Raw genomic sequence first — 13,761 nt, 5'->3', positions numbered from 1 at the left:
AAAAGGGCTGATTTGCTCAAAACCCGTTTTTGAGAAAACTAAAAAAAACTCTTTATATCTTATAATATTAAATATACAGAATTTGTGTAATATATTTTTAAAAAATATATGCAGGAGTAACATCTTAGTACACTTTGATAATTGCTATAACATTTCGTTTGTTAATAATTAATGTATGAAATTTCAAAATATTGGCCCTTTTAAAAAAAATTGAGTATTTCAAGAAGGAAAATAAATTAAAACTCCGTAAGAACTACAACTATGTACTTTAAAACAATGTTTTAACGTCCCAGTAATAAACATAATTCATATATTTAACTAAATTAGCTATCAGTAAGAATTAATCTAGTTCCCCCTCAAAGCCACTATCAGGGAGATTCTCACATTCATTAGTTGGCCAGGAGTACAGCTCATTATAAAACTCGTTGATTTCTTCAGGAATGAATTGTTTTAATTTTTCAAGGTCTTCCACCTTCACTTTTTTCAGAGTAACTTTGCCACTTGGATAAGCCAAACTATCCACCTGTAGAACAGTACCCGTATGTTTGGACATAAAAAAAGTATGACAGACCAAACCATTAATATTGGTGAATGCCTTAATGTAGCCTTTTTTATCATGCTCATATACAAAATAAAACAAGTTACTAATTGAAAAGTGAACCTCCTTTTCTTTTGGGGTATTTTTACCCTTGGTTTCTGAAGAAATGCAAGATTTTTTGTAATGTTTTCGGCTCCAAGCTTTAAAATCAAAAAATTCAGTTGCATCTACAATTTCTTTCACCGTAAACTTTTGTGATCTGGAGCTGCTAATAATAAGCTCGGTGAGTTGAGGCATGTGATAAAGATGGTCATGTATTTTTAAAACACTTGAAATTATACCAAAGTCCCTATCACAAGGGAGGAAACTATGCCCTCTCATAGGAAAGAACTGTTCAACTTTATCAAACCTACCACTGTCAGTTAAATATAAACAAAAATGTGATAAGGTTTGATTTTTATTTTGTCCACCACAGTTGTCACAAAACAAACGTAATGTATTATACTTTTATCGAAGTGAGATCAAATAATCATTTAAAAAAGTCGCAACTTCATTAGGCCCTTTTCTTCCTTAGCCTTCATGGTATATATATATATATGACTTTTTTCTTCTTTAATGTTATGTATAGAAAAAACATTAACTGATAGCTGTCTCATGTAATAAAGTTGTTGGACAGGTATTTTTGGCAAGCTTATCGTCTTCATATAGTCAAATGCCAATGATAGAATGTGCTCCTCCTTTGAGCTATCTTCTGATGTTTCATGTTTTAAAGCATTGTAAAATTTTTTACTCCGGAGCTTATGAGCATCTAAATCAGTCTGCGCTGCTCTTTTAGCTACATCATTGAGATGTGGTGATTTTAATCTAAGATTTAATTCTTCGCATGTGCAACAAGTGTCCACTTGTGGGCGCCCAAACCGATAGTTAAAATTTGTTTTAAAATGGTTCCAGTAAAAAGACTTGCTCACTTTTAAATCTGGATTTTTATCACAAAAAAGTTGCCACATTAATTTTACATTTAAACTTGCATTGAGGTAATATATTCTTTTGTCTGAGTAATGTGATTCCTTGAGTGGAAATGATCTTATGTGATTACTAACAATGTCATGAACATTCTGAGACAATTAGTAATACCTTTTCCTCTTTTATCTTCAGGGGTTATTCCAATTACCTTAAGGTTCCTTATTCTCCTTAATCGCTTTTTACTAATACTTAAGACAGATAAAAGTGCCCTGCAACATATTTCTACACGTATATTGCCTGCAATCACATGATAGAAGCTATTTGGCTGCTTTGGTTTTTCAAGATTCTTTTGATGTGCCGTTCTTCTTTTAACTTTAGTGACATCTATCAATCCTTGAATATAAAAATCTTGTTTGTCTTTGTTTTTTATATCATAAAATTTGGAAAAGATATCCACACAGTTAGTCTCTCCAAAGTTTTCCAAACACTATTTATTGCACCTTAAAAAAGAAATCAGAAAAATTAATATACAACTAATACAAGCTAGAAAACGCTTTTATTAAAATACACAGCATTATCTTAAACAGAGAACAACATTGCCACCAAAGTTGTAGGGAAATAGACCAAATCATACTAAGTGTATTTGACTTTTTAATGCTTCCACCTATGTTATACTCTCAAGAACTATATAAGCCTAGGCTTACTATAACAAGATAACTATTCAGTGTATGTTAACTATCTGAAAAAATAATCATAACAAAACTTAGGCATATCAAACTACTATTCAAGAAAAGTTTAATATGTAAAACCTGTAAATTATTTACTTTAAAGTCATTTTACTCATCATACCTATATAAAACAGGTATACCCATATCTAAGTACTATAGCTGGTTTGAACTTAGTGTTAGGTTTTGGGGTTAAAATATTTTGAAGTATGCTATTCTATAAATTTTAGGCATATAAACATATAATATATTTAAATTATTTTTAAACTTATGCTTTCATGAAATTTGATTAATGTTTCAAAATCTTATAGTATAGTATTTTTTATAATTTTAGTAGAGTTTCATGTAAATATTAAAGTTATGATAAGTTTAAAATGATTTAAATATACTATATGTAAATGTATATATATAGTGTGTGTGTATACAATATATATATATATATATATATATATATATATATATATATATATATATATATATATATATATATATATATATATATATATATATATATATATATATATATATATATATATATATTACATTGGATATTTGAAACTTACCTGCAAGTAAACTTAGGGTACTTTGATGGGACTTCATTTCCTTTATGATTTATGTATGACTGTCCCATTAAACGTGCTTGTTTTATTTTGTTAAGTTTGTAATCACAAGGATAACTTTCTATCCTCTTTCTACGACTTGGAATTACAAGATCCATTAAAATTTTTATAATAACAACAACATACATGAAACTGTTTACATTTTCCGCGTATTGCGCCTAAAAATACGAATCAGCTGGAGAGTGAATTTTTTAAAAAGGGCGTATTTGAAGCAAATTTGCCCTTTGAAAAAAAATCAAAAACTTTCAGGTGGCTTTATTTGTGTAAGAATATAAAATTTAAACACATTTTTGACATTAACTGATGAAGCTATCATAGAAGGACACTAAACACACAAAAAGTGAATTTCAAAAAAAATGTCAAATCAGCCCTTTTAAAAATCACTGATTCAATTGTAGAAAAGAGAAAAAGATGCAACCTTATGAAAATGGGTGAGTGGCGTCAGCTTTGCAGATAGAGCAAGTCTAACTAAATTTTTGAATCTTGCCCTCAAGAGAAAGAGTATCATTATAAGATATTATAACAGTATTCCGTACAGGGACGAATAAGAGATTTGAAGAATGGAATCAATTTTGCAAAACATGTAAACTTATGATATTGTGTACTCAAACTACATCCAGTTCTGGTAGTTTAGGACTTTTTTTGGAATTGGAAACAGATCGGAAGTAATCATTTAATGCATTAAATATAGATTGGAAGTAGTCATATAATGAATTAGCAATTTATTATTGTTTTATAAGTAACCTTTCCTAATATGACCTTTTTTGATAATTTATTCCTTACTAACTTATAACTGTTTTTAATGTTAAGGTCCTAATTAGTTTATATTAATGTTATTAACTTTATATGCAGATGCTATTTAAGCTAAATACTTGATATCAGGAAGACAATTATTTTATGCAACACTACTATAAAAGTTACTAATGTTCAGTGGCAGATTAAGCATAGGGGGAGGGGGAGTATTTTAACAGTTTGATGTATAAAAACTACTGCGACTGTACAGTTATAAATGTTCATAAAACTACAATGACTTTGCAAACGGTAAACAACTTTTTTTTAAAGTAGAAAAACAAAAAATTATAATTTAAATGATTTCAACATTGTTGAGCAATTTAGATTTGTTTTTATGTGTTAAAAATGTTTTAGGCAAAAACCTGTATGGCACCCACTCTCCACTTGAAATCTACTTGCAACGGCACTACTTTTTAAAGATGTGAGTGCATCAATATCTCCAGCAATGATGACTTAACTAAAAATGAAAGACGTACATCCATTCTTAATTGAGAAATAGATGACATCATGTTTTCCTAACTTTTCTATACTCTACAAAATCGGCTTTTTAAATTCTTTTTTAAACTTTTAAATCTTATTAAATTTTATGATGTTTCAGAAGATCAATAACTTGAAGAGGAAAGTGTTATTTTTTAAGTTTAACCATATCATTTCAAAAAATTATTCAAAAAATCCGTTGTAAAAATTTAATGTTACCAAGCATTTCTTTTTATATTTAACATCAGCAAAATTAGATTTGAAAGAATTCAGAAATTCTTAACAACAGCTTTTAAGTTTTAATTTTTAATAACTGGTAAGTTTTAAAGCAAGTAATTTTATTTTTCTAGAATATTATCGAGGTACTTGCAACATTATTTAATGACAAGTTAATATAAAAGTAAAAACAAAATAAATAAAAAAGTTGTCAAAAATGATATTGCTAGATAATATTCAAGAGATTTTGTTTTTAAAATTTTTATAAGCTTTCGGTCTAACACACTATTATAAATGGGCGTACTATCATAAAGCAATCAGGTATCTTTGACCATGCCTATGGTAAAAATATTTTAAAATTAAAAAAATAAAATCAAATTTGAAAGTATAAACTTAAAAACTAAATAATTTAGAAATTATATTTGTGCCTATTCATCATCATATTTTCCACCTTTTTATAGGAACATTAACGAAAAACAAAACACATTAGCCATCCTTGTAGTTTTATTAAACACAAAAATGAAATCATCATAAATCATACTTGATCTTTTGGAGGACAGCAGTCTCATTACTCTCTCAAAGGTTCTAAGAAGATCTACTTAGAAGTACTAAACTGTGGCACAATGTCTGATATATACTAAGAAAGTGAATACTGTTAAATCAGGTGAATACTGTTAAATCAAGGTGAATACTGTTAAATCAAGGTGAATCCTGTTAAATCAAGGTGAATCCTGTTAAATTGAGTTTTATTAGTATTATTAAATTTTATATTTATATTTAATAAGAAGTTTAACATTGCTTTTGGCTTCATAAAGAAAGAAACATGTTAAACATAGGGTATATTAAAAATAGATTTATCAAATAGCCATCCATAACATAACTCAAAAAACATTTAGCTGAGCGAGGTTTAAAGAAAAAGATTTTTTATGAAAAGGAAGCTACTGCTTTATATGGTGCACATTCTTTGACCTAATTTATGCAACTGCCTTTGATTTTTTAAAGAATCTTTCTTGTCCAAATAATGCTACTAAAGAAAAATTATAGGTGAAAACTTTCTTTGTACACATTACCTGGCAATTAACAAAGTTTCCCTATTTTCCTATATTAAGATGGTAGGAAAAAAAAATCTAATATTGCAATAATCTCGCTGCACTACTTTACTGAAATCCTGTCTAAAGAGGTCACTCACCGATAACACTTTTGTGATTCATTTTCTGGGAAGAATAAAAATTGGAATATGCTGCAATCTTTACTACATGGTAATTGATTAAAAAAAATGAAAATATTAACTTTTCCTATTACAGGATACTCTTATATGGGGTGTGATTGAGACATAATTCTGATCAATTAAAAGCTTCATATAGACAAACCAGTCAGCTGGCAGTTTATGAGATGTCACTTTGAGTGATGAATTGTGATGTGATGGATGTGAAAAAGTACTACTTTTTTTCATATAATTTCAGTTTAAAACAAACTGCTAAATATAAAAAGTCGTAATGACCTTATACCTTCTTTCTCAGCAAAGTATGAAGACCTACAATGTTTAAAACATCAAGATAGACAAAAAAGAATTTTATGACTATCTTCCATATGAAAAAGAAGATCATCACACTGAAAAGCTTTTTTTACTGATGGAAATTTATCTTAAAAACAAGGATAATAAATAAAAAATTATAACATTTACTATCGATACTTGGTTGATTATTGGTTGATTATTGGTTATTGATTGTTATTGGATTGGTTAAAAAGTAATGAGCGCTTTTTGCATTTATTAATTATAATTTCATAACTTATCTTCAACAATATATGCACTAGAGTGTTTAAAAAATCAACACTTCTAAAATCTGCTGACTGCCCTTTCTTGTGGATTGAAAATATTTTTAGAGGTTGCCTATGACCTTTGAACATTCAATGAGTCTCTAATATTAAAAGAAAATACTTTTAAGGTATATTGTGTAGGGTCTCAAAACAAGCAATATTATAAAAAATCTCATAAATAACAATCATATCATGAAAGACTTCAATTTATAGAATTTATAAAAGTAACTGGTGGAGTCCCCCAGGTTTAGTTCTTGGCCCAACTTTGTTCTTGATATAGATCAATGATATGGTTCGAGCTGTATTTGTATTTGCAGATGATCCTAAGTTATACAAATTACCTTCTGATAGCTCATCATGCAACAACCAGCAAAATGATATGGATATTATAACAAACTGGGCAAAATTATGGAAACTATATTTTAATGTCAAAAAATGTCAGGTTATGCACTTAACAGTTGGAAAATTTATAGCAAAATTATGGAAACTATATTTTAATGTCAAAAAATGTCAGGTTATGCACTTAACAGTTGGAAAATTTATAGCAAAATTATGGAAACTATATTTTAATGTCAAAAAATGTCAGGTTATGCACTTACCAGACGGAAAATTTATAGCAAAATTATGGAAACTATATTTTAATGTCAAAAAATGTCAGGTTATGCACTTAACAGACGGAAAATTTATTTCATACACAATACAAACTTTTATTTCTTAATTAATTTAGAAAAGCCTATTGTTACAAAAAGTTGACTTTGTCAACTGTAATTAAAATTTTTCTACTTGTGTAAATACTAATGTTAACATAGTAAAGGCTTACAAAATATCAATAGTTAATCGAAAATGTTTTACATTCTAGTAAAACTGTTCTTGGCCTGGTCTCACTAATAAACACAGATTACTAATTTTAACTAGCACGGATTATCATTTCTTATGTAATGACATGGTAGAAATTTATAAATGAATCTTTAAAGTGTAGTTACGACCCTTTAGTGTTTTAATTAAATCCCATATCCCAGTTTGGTCCCAGTGCCACTAATGTATCTGCTCATACCACTTTTGATTTTTAGTAAGATAGACATACCGAAACACTTTTTTTGTATGAAATTTGTATGAAATTTATTTTTATGAAATTTTTGTATGAAAATTGTATGAAAAGTTTAGAGAGAAGTCTTCTATCTGATATTATAACAAACTAGGCAAAATTATGGAAACTATATTTTAGTGTTTTAATTAAATCCCATATCCCAGTTTGGTCCCAATGCCACTAATATATCCACTCATACCACTTCTGATTTTTAGTAAGATACACATACCAAAAACTTTTTTGTATGAAATTCACAAGTTTACAGAAAAGTCTTCTATCTGAAATAGTATGTTAAACATCTGTCACAGCGTTAAGAAATAACCAAAATGCTTATAGGAAACATCACATGTACAAGTACATATAAACAATTAGATCAGTATGAGCACATATACATGAACAAAAGGTTGAAAAGCTTTTTTACTGTGCTTAATTATTCTATTTGTAAAAACTTATAAACTCAGATAATAATAATAATAATAACAAAAAAAGACATTGATAAAAAATATATTTAATCAAAACATCTTGTAAAAATGCTCTTTTTTATTTTTAGTCATTTTCTAGACAGTAAAAACTAAAATAATACTAAAATAATACTAAAATAATACTAAAATAATACTAAAATAATTAATAAAATATTTTTAAAATTTTTATATAATTTCCTACTTGATTTTCTGATATTTAGATATTCTTCCTGATGCGTCTTAAAAACAGACAAAACTGCCATATAAAGTTGATAAATGTTTTTATTAATATTTATGTATATAAATAGCTGTTAAAAATTACCTGTGTCTAATAAAACCTTAGTGGCTGCCTCAAAATCATCATCTTCAAATTTATCAGCATTACATTTTAGTGATTTGCCAATTTTTACGAAATCTGCTCGACTAATAATTGGAACCTCACCATTTTTTTCTTTCGCATTTCTTATATTAATAATCTCTGCTTCTAACTTTTGATAACTCTGTGGAACCAGCATACCCATTATCTTAGCACCACCTGGTTTTCCATCAAATGACATGCTCTCTGCCAAAAGATAGATTTGTGTTTTAAGTGAATCAATATCTGTAAAATAATTAAATAAAAATTTAAATGAAATAAATAAATTTAAAAAATCTTAATAATTAAATTGTCATTACATTAGGTAATTTAATAAATTATTTTAATTTATTATAATTTATTATTATAATTAATTAATTATTATAATTTACTATAACTATTATTGTAAATATTATTTTTTAAACTATTTAAAAAAAAATTGATAAACAAACAAGGCAATTTACAATAATTATGTCAAACATTAACATAATTATGTAACTATAACAAACTTTTATGTAAAAACAACTTACTAAAAAGTTCAGTTACTAACTTTTTTATTTTTGCAAAAAAAACTCTTCATTTGATTATTTAAATTTTTTGTTACTTTGATTATTTGAATAATTTTCAATTTATTATTTTATAATATTTATATTATATAACAACAATTTATGATAATATAATTTTTACACACAAAGAGTGTTTAAAAAATAATATACTATAAAGTTGATGCTGTTTTTTAACTTTCTTACATTATTTAAATTTTCATTTATAATATAGATAAAACAGAATAAAGAAAAAAAATAGGCTTAGAGAAAGCTTTATCTTTTAACTTCATAACTTTGAAATCAAACAAATATTACAGTGAGCTAAAGCATTTTTGTATTCTGAATTATGGAAGAGTTTGTAACCCCCTCAATTTGAGGGGATTATAAATTTTATATGGTCATAATTTTTGAACGCTGAGAGATTATAGTAAGAAATTTCAAATTTATTGATGAATATAAGTCTAGTTAAAAATAGTAAAAAATTTTATCAATTTGTTGCTCTCATGTTTAGGGCAAAAAGGAGGAGGCAAAAATATTAATGCTTTTTTGTTCCCAGGCCCCAATCATTGCAATTTTTTGCAAATCACTCTTACTTCATGTAAGTATAAACATTTTATTGTTTTCTCCAGACATGAAGCAGTATCTCAAAGACCAAAAAATGCTGGATCTGCCCCTGTATCTGATAGAACCTGTGATGCACAAAATTATGAATTAGAAAAAAATTGAAACTTGTTTGTTCTACTTGAGAAGATTTTTGAAACTTAATATAAATTAAAATTTTTCTGATAATTGACAACTACTTGTTTAAACCTCATTGTATGGGTACTTAGTCACTAGAACTCATCATCTTTGTTAGGGTTCTCAAAACAGTCTGTAACAGCCAAGCCATACCGCATGGATTCCAATTAGCTAAAAAACATAGGTTTTCAATATCTTTTAAGAATAATGGACAGCAAAAATGTAAAGTCAGAAAATGTTTTTACTGTTATATATTAACTTAGGTGAAAACAGAGAATGGGAAAGAAAATGTGTTCAAAAAATATTTTTTTGGACACCCTAATGTATATGTATATATACAGTGCTTTCAAAAAAAGTATTCTAAAACTAAGATGTCAATAACAAGATCATGTTTAGTTACTTTTTCTTAATAATTTACTTTAGTCAAAAGAATACAGAAAACATACTGAAAAGATTGTAAAAAAAAAAATAGGCACACAAACTTTTTAATTGATTTCCATTCTACTTTCTTGTCAACCCAACTGTTATTCATAACTATTTTATTAATTTATATGCGAGTTTGACAATTTCCAATAAAAGGTTGGATAAAACTACTTAAGATGACCAGCTTAGTCACATTTAAAGCTTTTTTTAAATATTTTCATAAGACCTAAAGGTAAATATACATTGAAATGGGTTGAAAAGCAGTGAGCAAAATAACAAAGTGGCAAATATGAAGCTCAATGATCAGTGATGGAGAAATAGGAAGATAATACAAAATTTCAGAGAATCCCGTCATATATACTTTTAAAACATTTAAAACAACAAGTGGCGTCCACCGTCACACAGGATCAGGAAGGTGAAAAAAAACTACTGAGTGCAAAAATAGTCTTATTTTCATCAAACCAATCGGAGGTTAATTATTGTTAACTCACAGACGCATTCAATAAAAACCTTGGATGTCAAATCTTGGATGGTTGGATGGAAAAAGAATTAGTCAAGGTGCAAATACAATCCATAAATAGCCTAAAGCAAGAATTAGATACCATTTGGAGAAGAGTTCCATAGAAAATCTGCAACTATTTTGTAAAATCAATGCAAAAAAGATATGCTGCTTGCAAAAAAGCTAGGAGGATGTTTTAAACACAAGCTTAGATGTTATTTTTGTTGCTTTAATTTTATAGTTTTTATTGATATTTTTTGATATAATGTTTGATAACGTTTTTATATACAATTTTATGTTTCAGTATGGCATCCAAGATGTAAGATTTGTTTAAAAAAGATTTTTAAAAGTATAAAAAAAAATTGTTCAATATCTTCTTTAGTTTATTATTTATGATAATTTAAATATGCTTTAAGCAACACAATATTACTGGGCCTATTTTTTCGAAAGCACTGTATGTGGGTATGTATATGTGTATTTATGTGATAATAAAGTATAATTAAAAATGTTCAATTTTAGTTGCGGTTGTCATATCTTTATATATGTATATAAAAAATATGCTTCCAGATAATCCTGCTGAAGAAACTAACAGTAAAAACTCAAAATATATTTAAATGTAGTGATTTTGTGAACTGTTAACTGTCATTGTTGTTATATTTTATTCTAACTCTGTTTTTTTGATTGGTTAGTAAAATTCGATATAGGTATTTATAAAAGCGCTTATAAATTTTTTTGGAAATTATGTTTGGTTTTGTTGCATTTTCAACTTTATTTTATTTCTATATCTCATCAGCTTGGGTTTATTTGTGCAATAAGTACTAATTTTAAAAACTTGTTGTGTTTATAATAGAAGTTGTTGTGTTTATTTAAAACTTAATACATTAGTTGTGTAATTGAGTATTTTATGGTTTTCTATTAGAAATTGATATTTTTATTATTCTTTATTATAATTTATTTAGGATTTTTGCTGCTTTGTAATGATGTCATTAATACTGCAGTATGAAGCAGGCATAAATCACAGGGTAAAGAATAAATGGCAATGATATTTATGTGATAAGATAAATTTATAATTTGTGCTAAGCCTCTTTGAAACGCCTTTAATAATAAATGCAATTCTGAGAAGAAGTTAATTAATACCACTAAACAGATTTTGTTTACACAAAACAATAATATTTTTCCATTATTTTATACCTTGTATCACATTATGTCAGTTTATTTTGAAAATTATTATATTTATACATATACATAACACAAGTCTATGAGCCCCTGGCCGCCAGACCTATGTCATTTTATAAAAGTTGAAAATTTCTTAGTGCATGGGTACAACACAAGTAGGAACAATGGTCAACTATGAACTTTAAGATCATGGTGGCTTAGGCTGGTAACGGCCACCAAAGGTGTTTAGAATACCGGTAAAAATTTATTAAATCATATCATGTAATTGATTAAAAGCATAAACTGATTAAAAAGCTAAAACTCTTGGCTAGAGGCTCAACCCGAGAGCCCCAAATGCCTTGAGGCTCTTGGATTGAGTGAGGGCTAGATATGGTGTCTCAATAAAAATACTCAATTTGGGCAGATGTAAACTGTATCAAGCTAAAATTCCCATGCTTTAGGGGTCTTTATAAAGGCTAGAAAAGGTGTCTTGATAAAAATACTCATCTTGGGAAGTTGTTAACAGCGTCTAATTAAATATTTCCCTGACTTAGGGCTTTTGGTTGAGTAAAGGCTAGAGATGGTGTCTCGATAAAAATACTTATCTTGAGAATTTATACTGAAATTTTAAGGAGTTGCTTTTTTCATTGATATAAACCAACCCACCTAGTTTCATTAAAATTTGAGGTGGTCCATGTTGAAATCCTAAAAGTTTGGTACATTTGGCGTGGAATGACCTTTCTATCTTTATTCACCACTTATACACCACTAACCTTAAAACTAAATGCTCCAAAAACATTTATTCATCCAGTTTTTTTCTCATATAAAACCATAATCAAGCAAAATTAATTTAATTATATATTAAATAACAGCTTAATATATTGCTTCATCAGCCAATAATGTAGAGAGTGAATACACAAAACAAACATTTTAAATTTTATGAAACAGACTTTAAAAACTGTCATATTGAACTTTTAAAATAAAAGTTTAGAAAGTTTATCCAAAATGCATGATAAAACTTGTGCTTTTAGTCAATGAACTACTATTTTCTCAATAAAATATAATTAAGTAATAATTCACCAAAATCCTTGCTTATCAATAATCATTTACCATTCTCCCCAAGCCCATTAATAACTTATAAATTCAAATAAACATCACTATTAAAACTAATTTCAATAATTTAAGAGCTTCAGTTCTAAATTATTTCCTGCAACACTATATAAGTCAAAAAACATAACTTTCATAAACTTTTTTTCAGTTTCAAAAATGAAATGGTCAACAATCATTATTTAAATGTGGGAGAAAAAAAACTTTTATTAAAAATTTTCAAACTTACTTTTATTGTAATTTGGAAACTTTGGGTTTAATGAAACAAAAATTATTTTTACTCGACTAGAAAAATGGATATCTTTGGCTCGTAGACGTTTAAAAGAAGGAGTTTTTTCAAGGATTGCTTCAATCTGATTAGTCATTTTTTTACATGCATCATTAATATCTCCATTTAGGAGATCTAGTTTTGTTCCAACAATAATGACATAAAATACTTCATTACGAGCTAACAAGTTCTCAAGCCATGGTTTTAGTAGTTTAGAACAAGTTTTTCTTTTAGTTACATCCCAAACCAACAGATATAATGACGAAGAAAACAAAAAACATGGATGAGTTGCATAGTAGTCTTCTTGCCCTGCAAAATCCCATATTCGAAAATTAAAAGACTTTTTACGACCAAACCCAATAGATACATCTTGAATATCAATTCCTATACAAATAAAAAGTATTTATTAAAATATATATACATATTTATAGATAAATGTATTAGTTACCGATACCATAAGAATGTATGCTGGAATCAACCTCATTAACATTTCAAGTTTACTTTTGTCAACTTATAATATCAACTTTTATTATAGAATAAAAAAAACACCTCAATAAAGTTAAATAGAGAATCAACAAAACAAAAAAAATAATTTTTTCTTTCTAATAATATAAATAAAATAAAATAAAAAAAACAATTCCATTTTTTTTGTAGTGGTTTTTTTTTGTTTTTTTGTGAATATAATTAATGTCAGAGTAATTAAATTATTCAAGCCACTCATTTTACAAAAGTTTACAGAAAACAAAGAAGAGATCAAAAAAGTGATTGACAGAAAGCTTAAGAAACTGTTAAATGCGTGTATCAGGAAAACACAAAGACATGAGAGAATTCCAATGCAGTAATGTGTGTGGAAAGAAACTAAATCAATAAATGTTTGAGCATCAAAAAACTGTAAATATAAAAATATATGATGTTAGAAATGAGATGTCATGCAAGATTGAGTTTTGGTTGATGAAAGAAAAAATTTGCCTGAG

At 27.2% G+C, this 13,761-nt stretch overlaps 1 protein-coding gene across 1 annotated transcript in view; it reads right to left on the bottom strand.

The window, feature by feature from the left end:
• LOC136083628 (leucine-rich repeat serine/threonine-protein kinase 2-like) overlaps positions 1-13,761 on the bottom strand; it is an 87,861-nt gene that overhangs the window by 40,285 nt on the left and 33,815 nt on the right. The window contains exons 5-6 of the mRNA XM_065803108.1: positions 12,749-13,171; positions 8,020-8,298 (exon numbers count right to left, since the gene is read on the bottom strand). Coding sequence (XP_065659180.1) covers positions 8,020-8,298; positions 12,749-13,171 — 702 coding nt within the window. The remainder of the gene's footprint in view (positions 1-8,019; positions 8,299-12,748; positions 13,172-13,761) is intronic.

This window comes from Hydra vulgaris, chromosome 08, assembly GCF_038396675.1.
Source record: "Hydra vulgaris chromosome 08, alternate assembly HydraT2T_AEP".
In the NCBI taxonomy this organism is placed as follows: Eukaryota; Metazoa; Cnidaria; class Hydrozoa; order Anthoathecata; family Hydridae; genus Hydra; species Hydra vulgaris.
The sequence above is the reverse complement of the archived record's forward strand: the minus strand, read 5'-3'. Positions and strand labels throughout refer to the sequence as shown.